The sequence below is a fragment of the Lycium barbarum genome, chromosome 8 (genome assembly GCF_019175385.1).
Source record: "Lycium barbarum isolate Lr01 chromosome 8, ASM1917538v2, whole genome shotgun sequence".
NCBI classification, from domain to species: Eukaryota; Viridiplantae; Streptophyta; class Magnoliopsida; order Solanales; family Solanaceae; genus Lycium; species Lycium barbarum.
In genome coordinates, this window is record NC_083344.1 from 98,768,826 (window position 1) to 98,784,721 (window position 15,896).

Genomic DNA, 15,896 nt, shown 5'->3' on the forward strand with positions numbered 1-15,896 from the left:
AAGTTTAATTAAGAGAGAGGCTGTGATTAGGAATAAAGAGAATGAAATGAGGAAAGAAAGAAACACAATCACATACTATATAGTAAAATTTGAAAGAAAAAATATGGAAAATATTTAGACTGTATTTATAATACACAGCCATAGTTGCAAAAAATTACGAAACACAGCTACATTTAGGGTTTTGGGGTAAATACACAATACACGCGCGTAACTGTATGCGCTAATACAGCTCTTTCGCGTGATTTCAGCTGATATCCGCCTGATACAACTGATATTCACCATATAATATAGCTCTTTCCCTAATATAACTGATGATACATATCTTCCGCCTGATTCAATACTTGTAGTTATATTTTGTAATTACACTCTATAGTATAGCTATTTATGAAATATTCTGTTTTATGTGGATCAAGTGAAGTGCATTAAAGATGAGCATGGAAAAGTATTGGTAGAGGAGACTCTCATTAAACAGAGATGGCAGTCATATTTTCACAAACTCTTGAATGAAGAAGGGGAGAGAGACATCGTGTTGGGAGATTTGGAGCATACAGGGAGGCGTCACGATTTTGGGTATTGCAGGAGTATTAAGGTCGAGGAGGTTAAGGGTGCTGTCCGTAGGATGCGCAGGGGAAGAGCGACCGGACCTGACGAGATCCCTGGGGAATTTTGGAAGAGCGCGAGCTCGGCAGGTTTGGAGTGGCTGACTAGGTTGTTTAATGTCATCTTTAAGACGGCAACGATGCCCGAAGAATGGAGGTCGAGCGTAATGATCCCTCTATACAAAAACAAGGGGGATGTCCAGAATTGCGAAAACTATAGAGGTATCAAGCTACTAAGCCATACTATGAAAGTGTGGGAAAGAGTGGTGGAGATGAGGGTGAGGAGAGGCGTGTCTATTTCAGAGAACCAGTTCAGATTTATGCCGGGACGCTCAACTACAGAAGCCATTCATCTTGTGAGGAGACTGGTGGAGCAGTATAGGGAGAGGAAAAGGGACTTGCATATGGTATTCATCGACCTAGAAAAGTCTTACGATAAAGTTCCAAGAGAAATCCTATGGAGATGTTTGGAGGCTAAAGGTGTACCTGTAGCATACATTAGGGTGATCAAGGACATGTATGAGGAAGCCAAAACTAGAGTAAGGACAGTAGGAGGGGACTCAGAGCACTTTCCAGTTGTGATGGGGTTGCATCAAGGATCAGCTCTTAGTCCGTTTTTATTTGCCTTGGTGATGGATAGATTGACGCGACAAATTCAAGGTGAGGTGCCATGGTGTATGCTTTTCGCGGACGACATAGTCCTGATCGATGAGACTCGTAGCGGAATTAACGCTAAGTTGGAGGATTGGAGACATACCTTGGAGTCTAAAGGATTTAAGCTGAGTAGGACCAAGACAGAGTACTTAGAGTGTAAGTTCAGTGAGACACCCCAGGAGGTTGGTGTGGAAGTTAGGCTTGGTGCTCAGGCCATCCAAAAGAAAAGTAGTTTCAAGTACCTTGGGTCTATCATGCAAAGCAGCGGGGAGATTGACGATGATGTCACACATCGTATTGGGGTAGGGTGGATGAAATGGAGGCTAGCTTCAAGAGTGCTATGTGACAAGAAGGTGCCACCACAACTGAAGGGCAAGTTCTACAGAGTGGTGGTTAGACCGGCTATGTTGTATGGGGCGGAGTGTTGGCCAGTTAAGATCTCTCACGTTCAAAAGATGAAAGTTGTCGAGATGAGAATGTTGAGATGGGTGTGTGGGCACACTAGGAGCGATAGGATTAGAAATGAGGCTATTCGGGATAAGGTGGGAGTGGCCTCGGTGGAAGACAAGATGCGGGAAATGCGACTGAGATGGTTTGGGCATGTGAAGAGGAGAGACATAGATGCCCCAGTGCGGAGGTGTGAGAGGTTAGCCATGGATGGTTTCAGAAGAGGTAGGGGTAGGCCAAAGAAATATTGGGGAGAGGTGATTAGACAGGACATGACGCAGTTACAGCTTACCGAGGACATGACCTTAGATAGGAAGGTGTGGAGGACCCACATTAGGGTAGAAGGCTAGTATATAAGTCTCGTTATCTTTCCTTATTAGTAGGCGCATTAGCGCATTATAATTTCTTGTGCTTTGATTTATGTTATTATTTGCTACTTTCTGTACTTTGATTACTCTATTTTATCTGTGCCGCTTTCGTGATTTGCATTTCCATATCGCTTTGAATTCCTTGATTATCCTGTTTTACTGTGTCGCTTGCATTATTTCATTGCAATATCGTTTTAAATCTTTTAACCTTATCTGACCCCCTTTTTATGCTTCTATTGAGCCGAGGGTCTCTCGGAAACAGCCATCCTACCTTGGTAGGAGTAAGGTCTGCGTACATTATACCCTCCCCAGACCCCAAGATGTGGATTTCACTGGGCTGTTGTTGTTGTCTGTTTTAACAGTATAATTAGGTGGTGCATACTGTAGAGTTGAGTTCCAATCTAATCTCAGCAACACAAATATTGGGAAAATACTGGAATTATTGGGCTGTGCTTTCGTTTTCTTCAATTGGGCCAAGAAAACAAGGTGTATTTTGGATCTTTCCCACCCTTTTTTCAATGGTTTTCTTATCTAAATAAAAATTACACAAATTGAAAAGATAAAAGAAGGATAGTCAATAAAACAAACCAAGTTATTAATCTCTTTTATTTTGGTTAAGTTAGGAGATAGGTTGAGATTAGGAATAGAGAGGAGGAATGAAGTAAGACAGAATCACACATATTAAGGCCCCCTTCAACATTAATTGTTTTTTGTCTTTTTCTTAAAAAGCAATTTTCAAAATATTGTTTGGTTATGTATAGGAATCAGTTTTTCGTTAGTTGTTGAAGCTAAGTTTTTCAGGTCTGACCGGTTTTTCAAGTTAATTTTTTTTTTTCTACTCACAAGACTTCAACTATTTTTTTTTTCCTCAAGTGAGATGCATGTCAAAATACAACTTCAACTTCCAAATACCATTTTTCTATTCAATTCTAAAAAAAAGATTCTTTTTTTTTTTTTTTTTTTTTAATTTTAACCAAATTTATGTCTAAACGCCTACTCAGATTTGAACTGTATAAGGTGGTACATGTTGTAGAGTAGAGTTACAAACTATTCTCAACAACACAAGTATTTGCATCACCTAATTTTTTAAATAACTTCAGAGTTTGTTCTCGCACTTATATATTTATACGACACTAACAGGTGCAAATTTACACCATCCAGCACACACCACTGGGGTAATACTAAAACTTGGACATAAACACACTTGACACTGCAATGAAGATTGGACCTCAGAGTCTCAGACCTCTTTGATCAAATCGCCTTCACTTCAATTGTGTTGGGTTTGATGAGTAATAAATCTGTTTCATATGGTTGAATTTATGTATTACTGTATTAGATATTTGTATTTCATTGAAAGTTCTAGTATAGTTTTTGCATCAACGGTATTATACCTTATACAATAGATACGGCTAGTATATACTATAAATAAAACTACTCTGTAGGAGTCTTGACCCTGAATTCAAGCATGTACAAACGGAAAATTGGTGACGCGTTTTTGGTAAACTACCCCTAATGATTCTTGTATTGATAGTGAATTGATGTTTGTGTAAATGAAACTTTATCATCTTCCATTATTATGTCTTCCCTATCAAAAGAGGTATTTATGTGATTGTGGTGTGATTCTTTAGCTTTGTCTTTCGTTGTAATGAGGACATGTTGACATGTTTTTTTCGTGGGGAGGTGAGCAATCCCTGTCTTCTCAATTATCATAACTTTACAAAACATAAATGCGATTCATGAATTTAAATGAGACATATATATTTAAAAGGAAAATACTGATTTTTTTCACGAGAATGCTCGTGCTCTTTGGTTTTTGGTTCTTTTGTCTTATATATTGATTGTAGATAATGCCAAATGTCCTTTATCCAAAGAAATTTTGTATCCAATGAGATTTTGCTTGCTCTCAGTTCCAACCAGAGGAAACTTTTTGTTTTGATATATCAAAAGGTCCCAGTTACCATCTAATATGAGAGCAAACAAAGATAAATTTTGCAGCTAAGATTGCATAACAATGGTCATCCCCTATTCTTCCATCTACTTTTCCCTATTCTTGAGCCCACTCGTCCCATGAAAATCATCATATCTACTAAATATTCACTGTTTTCCTTTGTATTGTGGTATGCAGTTACTAAATCATTTAAAGTCGAGGTAGTTGTCTTGAACATTGAAAAATCATTTCAGCCAATTTGGTGACGAAGAGTGGAGATTCGGGTTTATCGCAGAGCTGTTTAAACAGATAGTAACAATGGATATTCCTTTAAAGGATATGCTGACTTGCTACCCACAAGAGGCGAAATTCAAATGCATGATTCACTGGGGTTGACTAGAACCAAGGCAAACATAGAAAAGAAACTGGGAAGCATCACATTAAGAATAATAATTACTGCTAATAAACTACTACATTATAGTTACAGCGCACAGCCGCACATAGGCAAATGTGTGTTTCATTTTGGATATATTGTCCAATAAAAGGCTGTTGAAATGGATCTGAACCTTTTTGACCCATAAATGCGAACCTTCAGGACTGTTTTAAAGTTAAAACACTGTAAGGACGACCAGCAATTCTTTGTAAACCTACTCGCTTGAGCTAATAAACCCATAGAAATTGATTTATTATCAACAGAGTTTACTACTTTAAAGCTACACGTTGTGAACCTTATACTGGCTTCAAATACTAGCACAATAAGTTTCTGCAAAGACATTTCAATAGTCAAGATATCACAATTTGAATACTTCTTTAATGGTCAATATGTCACAATTTGAATAACAAGTTACGAATTTGAGTCGTAGTGTTTTCCTCTATCCCGAGCAAGTTTCTCCCTCTTACTTGATTTTTAGTGTAAAATGAAAAATACTAGTAGCACAACAAAAGAAACTGTACAATTGCAGAGGACTACCTAAATACAATCTTGACACGGCAAGGATCGAGGCAATATAATACCTCTCTCTCTCTCAGTTGATGGATGTTTTGAAAAAGCAACCAAATTCATCCTTTTTTTTTCCTAAAACAAAACATATCACTTGGTTGGTAAATCTTGAACTTAATCGCCTTAAACAAGCAGTCTCATAGTATTTCAGGGACTATCTGCCGTAATATGCAGGTGATGTTAAGTTGATCTTTCATACAAAAAGCTCAACATTCAGAAAAGCAATTCAAAAACAAGAACAACGAACACTTGATTCGGGTAAACTGAGATTATTTGGGGCTCAAGACCCCTGCCCTGCACTTCAGATCAACTATTGCTATGTTCCCAGCTTTATTCCGTGTCTCAGACGAAACACTATCAGCGATTCTATGTTATATGATATATGTCCAGTTTTCCATTCATATCCTAGAAATTATCTGAGTTTGTCAGTGTTGTGATAGTACTCTCAGGATGTCAAATCTGCAACACAACAAAAGCACCTACAACCCTTTTGAACATAATGAAGCAACTAACAGCTCTTGATTACCTTATTGGGAGTTGTCAGTCTCAACAAAGTCAACGAATACCGGCAATCGCTTCTTTCCAGAAGGACCATAGAGAACAGTCTGTACATGAGCATTAACATCTTCCCTGGAAGCACAATTTTCACCAGAAGGCGGCAAAGTAACCTCGATATTATCATCCAGGGGACACCAGTCAGTGCCAGAAATAGCAATGGTAGAGGCGGAAGTGGTGCTACTTTCACTGCTTGAAGGCTCTTTGTCTTTATTAGACACAGCAAGTTTATTAACAGTGGTGGTAGGGGTGGCCATTGCTGCTGATTCTGTTGAAGATGCGGTTGAGTGGACCTGGTGATGAACAGATCGACCCCTTGGTCCATATGAACATGATCTGCTAAGCAGTGCCTACAAACATAATAACCATGTGAAGGTGATCTCAATGAATTTTAATCATACATTATCATCCTACAAGAAGATAAATTCAGTTGTGCATACATTTGGTTCAATTGTTAATACCTCAGATTGATTCCTGTTGGCAAAAGCAGTTGGGCGTAAATCTTCTTTCCCGTGTACAAACTGTTTAATTGAAGCAATAATAAATGTTTTAGAAATGCTAGAGTTGTGGATTTTAGTGAAGTTGACTACTGAGAAAATTTGTGGTTGAGATCACAGTCAACACTAGAAAGTTGATCTCAACTGTACATGACTGACGATTATTCCACAACCACATGACTGACGATTATTCCACAATCATTTGGATTACTCTCTCTGCCCCAATTTATACTTCGGATTTCGAGATATTTAAATTTTTTGAAAATTAATTTACTTATTTAAAAACTGCATATTCTTTTCGTTCTAATTTATGCGGCAACTTTCAGATTTCGAGAGTCAAACCTGTTAATTTTAATAGTGTATTCAGACAAAAAAACCTTTAAATTTTTTGAATAAAATTTACATATTCGAAACAACGTAAGAAGTACTATAAGTCACAATAATTGATAATTCAAAATATTAAAATGATATATCAAAAATTTACAGTAAAAAAAATAACTTATTTGAATCTCGAAATTCGAAAGACACCACATAAATTGGGATAGAAAGAGTATTTTTTATGTAGTTTCTGACAATGTAAATTATTTTTAAAAAAATTAAAAATTATATGTCAAAATTCGCGATCAAATTAAAAATCTACCTACCACCTTTTTGGATTCCTATCTGAATCAAATTTGGAATTTGATTAATTTATTGGAATTGATAAAATTAGGAGTTCATAAAGAAATTAGTTTGAGTCTCGAAATTCAAACTAACCGCATAAATTCTGACTAACATTTTAAAATATATAGTTAACACCAAATTGATATGAAAAGAATTATTTTTCATATAGTTTTCACATATATAAATTTTAATTTTAAAATATTAAATGTATATAATACAATTTTGCTTTAAAATTTTATTAAATGACGTCTCCAAAAGTGAGAAAATATCTATCACATAAACTGAAGGGAGATGTGAAAGTAGAAAAGAGAGAGACCCGGCATTTGGAACCAAAGCGGCAAGTCCCCGTATCCTCCCACCACCTACAAGTTTCCGAAGACGACGACCGTCCACCTGAATCTGATGACGTCAATTTACCTCTCACACCACCATATTTCTTCTCAACTAAAATCCCATCCATAACCACCACATCATCTTCTTCAACCTTCACAGGGGTTCTAAACACCTCGATATTGTTCTCTATGGAAGCTAAAGGCGATCGAGAAAGGCTAGTAAATGGCACAGGCGAACCAGAACGAAGGTATCGAGATAAAGGAGAGAGAATATTATTATTGGAAGAACTGCTATTTGTACTATTATCTGATGATGAAGCGTATGGATCGAAGTAACGGTTTCCTCTGCTTATGTAGTTTTGAGCGTTGATTGGTGAAATGTTGCTGTCATTACTGTTACTGTAATAAAAGTCCATGATCTTCTTCAGATTTTTCTTCTGCAATAACAAGTCATAAGCAACAAAAATCTAACTAAGTTTGAATTGAATACTATTAGATAAACATGATCCTCAAATTCTTCAATTTAAATCGAATTATTAGTTAAACATCTTTATACTGAAGTTCCATCCTCAATTTCTTCTGCAATCACAATTCACAAGCGCATAAACAAGAAAAATCTAAATAATTTAAATAGAATAGTATTAGTTAAACATCTTTACACTAAAGTTCGATCCTCAATTTCTTCAATTTGAAATGAATATTAGTTAAATATCCTTACACTAAATTCGATCCTCAAATTCTTCTGCAATAATCACAATTCAGAAGCGCATAAAAAACAAAAATCTAACTGATTTTGAATTGAATATACTATTAGTTAAACATCTTTACGCTAAAGTTTGATTCTCTGACTTTCGATTTTTGATTGTGAGTTTGAGCTCCTGTCAAATTTTCAAACTTTGCTGTAGGACAAATGAAGTACTAGCAAAATAAAAAATAAAAAATTACATGAAAATTAGAAATTCATCGGAAATTTACGATATACGTTCAATCAATTAAGAAGAAAACCTCAGGAAGATCTTAATTCGTTAATTAAAATCAAATGCATGCGATGAACAGTTTCAGAGTTAAAACGCTTTCGAATAATTACCGTACAAAATTGCTTGAATTTTTGCTGCGATCGCAAACACATTAAATTCAAAAAAAAAAAAAAAAAACTGACTAATAATCAACGAGGTAGAATGTGAAATGAACATATTCAAAACCTAAAATCAGTTCTCATTTTCGATATTTGAGTTTTGATTTTGAACTCCGGCTAAATTTTCAAGCTTTACTGTATGTAGGTTCACATCAAGGTGATAAAACCGAATAATATATTAAGAACTTCATAAGGAAATTTACGATAAATTCAATCAATTGAGAAGAGAACCTCAAAGGAGAAGTGAATTCATGTATCCAGATTCATAAATGTGCTTCGAACTTTGTATGCGAATATCTAATACGCGCCAATTCTGAGGATTTTGAAATTCAGAGAACTGTAGCGGATTTTATGAACCCTAATTCCTAGCTGTGAAGAAGACGTGGTATTTATAGTGTCCGTCGGTCGACAGTCAGTCTTCTCTTTAGAGAGACACTTCCAAAACAGAGCCTTTCATTTTCCGGTGGAGGCTATGCAATAGCTTCCCCGATAAAGTCTACTTAAATGGACTATATAATCAATATTTCAAAAGTAACGATGCTATTAGCCAAGTTCGATTATTAAGTCAACTTGCTTTATTAGCATATAGAGCCATAGAATTATGGACCAAGTTCAAAACGTCCGGATATGAAAATTTCGCTCTGAATTTTTGATCTTTTGAATTCAAGAAATTTAAATTTAAATTTAATCTAAATAAGTTCAAATTGAGTCGGTTTTCTTAACTCCAGTTTCTAATTAATGGGCTTGGTTATTTTGGATGGTCGATTTTGAACCTATAGTTAAGTTTCTTTTTCTTACAAAAACGGACATCCTAATACATTATTTATGTAAAATTTCCTTAATAATTTTTCATTCCCGCCACAATCACCAAAACAAAATATTCATTCAAGAAATAAAACTGTTGTCGAGGAAATTCCTAATTTAAACAAAATAAAATCATGCCTATATATAAATCATACTACTAGAGTTCATATTCAAGTATACTACTCAATCTTTACGTAATGAATCGTCCAGTCATTTTAAGTATTTGAAATCTTTTTTCCCGGATGATACTTTTTGTAGGTTCAACATGCATATTATGACTTGAGAGAATGGTTTGAACAGGTCACGAGGCAGCTAGAATAAGAGTTGAATAGTGATTTTAAAATAAGAGTTGACCAAAGTCAATATTCAGGGTAAACGAAGATTTGAATTTTCCCGTAGATTTGAATAGTGATTTATCACTTAGTTGGATATCTTGGACGAATCCTGAGAGGTTCGGGAGTGATTCGGACACTTGAGCAGGATTCTAGTAAAATTAAAAGTTAAGAGTTGACCACGGTGAAATAGTTGACTAAACGATCCCTTGGTTTGAAAGTTTCAACAGGTTTGTATGATTATTTTGGACTTGTCCGCAAAATCTTGTTAGATTCCGAAGAGTTTCAGATGAATTTTAATCGCGTTGCGATTGTATTTGATGTGTGAACGTCATTTTGACTATAAATAGTATCACTTTTTTTTTTTTTTTTTGAATCAAAACTACCAAGCAGATTGCCTGATAGTGCTTTATTGCTTGATAGTATAAACAGTATCACGCGAAATAAATGAGCTCTAAATTGTGTTTTGATTGAATCATAGTTCCATTTCGGAATTTCTAAGTCATAGTAACAAGAATCGTCGTAGTATGTGATTGTTGAATGCAATGAAGGGTCCTGAGGACAATGAAGAGTCATTAATTGTTGAAATATGATGTAATATGGGAGTATATCAAGTATATCACACTGTATATCAGTGTATACAGGCAGAGGTAGTTAAGTGAGTTCTTAGATTGATAATTAGCTTGTGATTAGCTTTAATGATTGGATCACAACTGTCATTAGCTGTAACTGAATTCAGTTACATATGCACATTATATAAGTGCATGTGTGCCATGTAATTGTTGCTTGATCGATCAATACAAAAATATCTTCTTCTTCCCTCTCCCTCTCGACCACACTACAACTGCCATGGTAGTGTTGAGCTTCAGCTCAAGTTGTTGAGCTCATATTTGATATTAGTATTCATTAATCCCATGCTTAATGTGGAGGATTGATTCTGTCGGTTCATTATAAAAAAAATCTCCTTTAAAGCTTCATCTCCTCTCTTTTAGTGCACATTGAATTTATAAATTGTTTCCACCAATAAAATGATGCATAAATCTTTATGTAGAGTAAATTCTGCTAAGCTTTCAGGTAGTATGAGTTGCAGAAATCATTTTTTCCAAATTCAAGATCCCTCTCTAGATTACAAATAATTCTTCCTCCGGTTATCAACTGTTGATTAAACTATAGTATCTGGATTTTTTCTTTAAACTACCAAATATCCAATATGTAACTTTTCGGTTTTCATCTACTACGTTATTGGAAGCACACAAAGCCACAAATATAGGAAATTAAATATTATTTATGGAGCAACAAAAGTAAACGATAGTACTCCTTATCAGATACATTGCTATTGACTTTGAAATATGGAAGGACCCAATGAAACAATTATTTGCATTATAATTTTTTTTTTAATATTGTATGAGATAATAATATAGAGAAAAGGCCATAAATATGCGATTGTTAATAATTGTTGTCGTTCTTTTTCGTTTTACATTGAACTAAGTTATCGATTTCTGATATGCAGGAAAGCATTATTTGTGATTTGATGTCTGTGTTCCCAACAAAGTCATATCTGTCTTTGAGTTCTATTATTCTTGTTCTTTGTGATTTGTAAGTAATTTTCTTTATTTTTTTTCTCTTTTACTTTTCATTTTTAGCAAAAAGCAGAATATAGTTTAAAATTGTGATCTGCTATACAGAGTTGAAAGATGATTTCACCTTAAATCGGTTCTTGCATTTCTTTATCTTCTGGTTCTAATGAGCATGTACCTGAGTTCTATTTTGTTTGTAGTGTTATGTTGCAAACTCATTTTGGATATCTTTGATTAAAACTTTTATAATTGTTGGGGTGCATGATATCTGTTGATATTGCTCTATAACCTGTTAACCCTGGCTTAACATAGTTATTTCATCCGTTAGCTTTGCTCTTATAGTCAACTACGTACTTTGTGTAGGATTCGATAATCCTAATATCCTATCATTAACTTTTTTATATACTAGTCTTGGACACGTGCGTTGCACGTGTGTTTCATGTGTTTGTGTGTGCAAAAAAAGTATCACATTGGTAGCTGAAAAGAAAAAGGAGTTACATATAAAGTGTTGGATACTCTTAATGATGTGAGACATGTTATACCCCGTTTTAACCGGATTGATTTAGGAGTACAACATATTGGTGATTCCTATTTGTTTTATTTAAGGAGTCGCCACCTAATTAATTTAACGGTGAATTAGGACACCTAAATGTTAACTAAGGTAAAGTTAAAACTAAACCTCCGTTAATAATCTGCTTAACCAGTGTGATTCTAGGTAAGGGCTCTATATTATCCTAAAGGGAAGGGGTTAGGCATCCTTTAGAATCCGTTAACTTACGGTTATCCGACCAAACTTAGGTTAATTAATTCAGATTAAATATAATGCTTAAATCTTAAGAAAAATAGGTTATAAATGTTGTTGAGGTTTTTAAAGGAAAACATAATGATGCTATTTAAACTCACTTGAAGAAATACATAGTAGTCCACTTAAAAAAAAAAAAAAACTTATAAATGTTGTTAAGCTTAAAAATAATAATTTTTATTGTAAAAATGAGACTTGCAAAATATAATGATTTGTATATAAATAGAAGCTTTTAAGAGAAAACCTAGCCAATATGACATTATATCCGTATAATAGTGTAAGAAATCTAGACTTGTTTTAAATAGACGTGATTGATTCAAACTTGAAGAGTTATTTATAAAAATAATACTTGAGTGCATATTAATGACGTTTTGAAATGTTTAGATAATAAGAATAAAATATGATTCCTTTCATTTAAAATATATATAATCATTGCAAATCGATTTTTTAAATAAAGTAAATATTAGACATTGTAAATGATTTTAACATGAAAAGAAAGGAGTGATACTTATGAAATTAATGTTAATATCTCTCTTAAATTTACTACCCATTATACTAAAGCTAAACCCACTAATTTACTAAAATTCATCTAAGTTAAGGAAATAAAACAAGATGAGATATTAGTCATACAAAGCAAATAAAAATGCACAACAATAATAATAAGGAAAAGAGAAAAGAAAAAATTAAATGGATCTGGCCCATTCAAGGCCCAACATGCTGCGAACTATTCATGTTATTGGGCTTTGGCCCAATAAATTTTATGTTGCTGCTGCGGATTGGCTGCTGCTGTATGGGCTTTGACCCAATAATAATTTCTATATGCTGTTGCGGATGGACTGATGGAGAACGATTCGAGAGGATTTCGTTGGGCTTTTAGCCCAACACCGAATGTGGAAGAAGAACGAGTCACTCGGACTCGTATATGACGGTCATGCATGGAAAAAAAAATGAAAGGAAAAGGATTAGTATTCAATCAACGAATAAGGTCAAGCATACAAAATATAAACTCGAAATAGATCAGTAGGTTGTGTATATATTATGTATATCTGAAAAAAAAAATGAAATAGAGATAAGGAGGAAAGAAAAAGGACTTAAACCAATTCAAACAACACACAGAATGAGACTAGCAATCTCTCGACTATATGACCAATTCAATAGGCCAATGTTTACAACAACTACTATCATGAACAGTGAAGTAAATGTCAACTACAAAATAAAACATATATATGTCAAGATGGCCATATAGAACAAAACATCAGGCTTAAAGATTAAGGTAACAAAAAGGGAAAACACACACTCAAGAAATATACATTCCAGGAGAACACTGGTCAAACAGATGACACATTAAAATGCAAGATAGGTTATTTACATTGTCCCATTATCAAACAACAGCCCACATAATCCCAACAGGTAATTCAATGGAATATGACAATATCACAATTTCCGGTTTAAACAAGTAGTACATAGAGATATATACTCAACTGATCCCTATAATACTCTTAAGTGATATTAGTGGATAAAGATAGGATTATACATAACAGAAGAGGATCATTTCAGCATACAATTATTATTTTCAGCAAGTCTCAAAATCTTCAAAGGGTTCAATCAGGATACCATACATATTATAGCCTCCCAGAATGAGAAAATTGGATACTGCCCAGTCATGGGGATTTAAAATAAAAAAACAGTGATGCCAATACCCTTACTGAATAACTAAAGGCATCTGGTAATATACTATATATGATGACACAGAATGCTAGAACAACAGCAAAATTCAACTGGTTGACATTTTAAGACATCATTCCAAGGTATACAAAAGGCACAAAAAAAGGATATGACATTCAGCGAATATCCGCCTGATATACATACTAAATTCATGTTCAATTTGGCACACGACAGATATCTGGGAACTGCAGAATATACTAAGAAAAAGGGGGTCGCGGTATAATACAAGTGAGGCAAACAGAATCAGCAGATTTCGAATAAGGTTGATATAGTGCAAGTAGACATGTATAAGACCAGTTCTTAACTTTTAAGCTTAATCCTAAGGGAAAGAGAGAAGGTATGAAAATGTCTTAGCCATATTTGCTTAAGGAGGAAATAAATTTCAGAATTCACACATTAACAGGGAAATCATCATACTTCAATCGCCTAACAGAACTTCAAACATTCGCTAACTAATCTCGACAAAGCGCAGAATAGTTTTGAAAGGGGCAGAATGAACTTTGAATAACTTTACCCAGTTAAAAGAATGTATTCTGAGATATTTAGGCACTAAAGCCAATAGCAAATTAACAACACAGGTCACAGAGTCATTAAAAAGAGCATTCAAAAGCCTTGATCAGTTTAATAACTCAAGTCACATGTCTTTGACCTTCATGGGCACAGCCAGACAGACTTACACCAACTGGTATGCAATTCATCATGGGTTTAACAAAACTTAATTTTCTAAATACCATTTTGGGATAATAACTCCATTAAATAGCAATCGGACATACACGCGACTTTGTACTACCAAATACCAAACAGCTACATACAAATCACATACGGAACAGGTAAACCAATCAAACAAGATACATAAACATTTTAGTAATTCTGACTAAACAAGATACCCAGACCATCACAAACTAACACTTACATAAGTAAACAAATTCCTAATGGACAGATTCAGACTTATGTATGCAGATTACCAAAGGGCCAAGGTATTTTCTTATTCCTAAATGAAAATATGTTCAAGCTATTATCAAATTCTTCGTTCATTTAAGACTTCCGACAAAATATTCAATCTCACAGCTACGTTATTTATCAGAGGGAAGGATAAGAGAACTGAAAACAGGAATGTATATTTCATTTATACAAAGGCTTGAACATTCAATGTACTCACATGAACTACATATGAACACAAACATGCTAATAAGACTAAAATTATCTGAATTGAGTTAAAGCATGAATAGACAGATTCTGCTAGCTAACAGCCCGGAAACTAAACCACATTAAACATGACTATTTAAGCATGTTAACTACTAAAACTAAACTAAACTAATTAAAATGGGAATATGCATAATGCTACTAAGTTAAGCTAAACAGAACATAAGCCAATTGAGACAACAATCTTGAATGAATACATAAACACCTACTGAGCTATCAGACTGAAATTAATTGACTAAATAAAAGTTGCTTACATACTTAAGCAAACTAAACCAAATTACCATACTTAATCATACAAACAGATCGACACAGAAAACCTGCAAACTGACTTGTATGTCAAACAAAATTAGCTTATTTAAACTAAAATATTCTAATCCTAGAATAACAACCAAAATAACACAGGGCAACAGCGAGTGCAAAAAATAAATTAAAAAATAGAGGATTACCTTCTTCGAGTGCAGCGAAGTGGGTGTGAATCTTCGATCTACACTCAAACACTTCAAAACTCAATTCCCAGAAATAAAAGAGATTGATAAAAATTGAAATTTTGCTTAGGGGATTTTTTAGCGACAAAACGAAGGCTTTCAGTTTCTATGGAGTTTTTCAGGCTAAAAGACTCAAATTCTCAAGGAGTTTTTGTGTGACTGAGAACTTAGTTCTTGGGGGTTTTCCCCTCCAAAAATCCCTCCCAAACCATTCAAAACGCCCTTCTTTTATAGGGCTTTGTTTTTTGCGTTGTGTTGAATGAAAAGAGAGACGCGTGGGGAACAAGGGTAGTGGAAACGTGGGAGTTGGCAGTGCGTGGGGTGGGCGACACGGTGAAGTGGGGCGGCAGTGACAGAGGAGTGGCAGAGGGGTGCGAGATAAGATGGGCGAAAAGGGGAACGATGAGGGAGTGGGGGTAACGTGGTGAAGTGGAGTGACAGAAGGTAACGTGGGGGGGACAAGGCGGAGTGGGGGTCGCAGAGGTAACGTGGGGAGCAGAGGGAGGAAGGAGGAGGGGGAGGCGCGGCGCAGGTGAAGAAGGAGAAAGAAAAGAAAAGAAGGGGGGGGGGAGGAGATTTTAGGTTTTTTTTGGGAAAAGAATGGGTCGTCCGGGTCGGGTCAGGTAGGTGGTGTGGGCTGGATATTGGGTTAAAATAGTGGGCTGGGGCGGCTAAAGCATGGGTTGGGTCTGAAAATGTGGGCTGGGATAAAATGTGGGTTGATTTTATGAATTGATCCGAAAATAATATGAGTTGATTGGGCTACTACATTTAAATAAAAGACCTATTTA

At 35.0% G+C, this 15,896-nt stretch overlaps 1 protein-coding gene across 4 annotated transcripts; it reads right to left on the minus strand.

The window, feature by feature from the left end:
* Positions 1 to 5,164: 5,164 nt before the first annotated feature.
* LOC132606402 (uncharacterized) lies at positions 5,165 to 8,655 on the minus strand. 4 transcript variants are annotated; one of them, XM_060319880.1, is made up of 5 exons: positions 8,409 to 8,655; positions 7,027 to 7,479; positions 5,991 to 6,071; positions 5,522 to 5,900; positions 5,165 to 5,400 (listed from the first exon to the last, which is right to left on the minus strand). In XM_060319880.1, exons 2-4 carry the CDS (start codon positions 7,456 to 7,458, stop codon positions 5,523 to 5,525), a joined length of 891 nt encoding a protein of 296 aa, XP_060175863.1. In that variant the 5' UTR covers positions 7,459 to 7,479; positions 8,409 to 8,655; the 3' UTR covers positions 5,165 to 5,400; position 5,522. The 4 variants fall into 4 exon arrangements, with proteins under 4 accessions (XP_060175863.1, XP_060175861.1, XP_060175864.1 ...); XM_060319878.1 differs by having other exon boundaries at positions 5,165 to 5,900; positions 8,409 to 8,654; XM_060319881.1 differs by having other exon boundaries at positions 5,165 to 5,900; positions 6,012 to 6,071; positions 8,409 to 8,648.
* Between the last annotated feature and the right edge of the window lie 7,241 nt (positions 8,656 to 15,896).

What these genes read in the sequence shown, in the direction of transcription:
- LOC132606402 (XM_060319880.1), bottom strand. Translation starts at nt 7,458, where the DNA reads ATGGACTTTTATTACAGTAACAGTAATGACAGCAACATTTCACCAATC. An exon ending in GCTTTGGTTCCAAATGCCGG is followed by an intron (nt 6,072 to 7,026) that starts GTCTCTCTCTTT and finishes TCAATTAAACAG; the next exon opens with TTTGTACACGGGAAAGAAGA. An exon ending in TATTAACAATTGAACCAAAT is followed by an intron (nt 5,901 to 5,990) that starts GTATGCACAACT and finishes TTATGTTTGTAG; the next exon opens with GCACTGCTTAGCAGATCATG.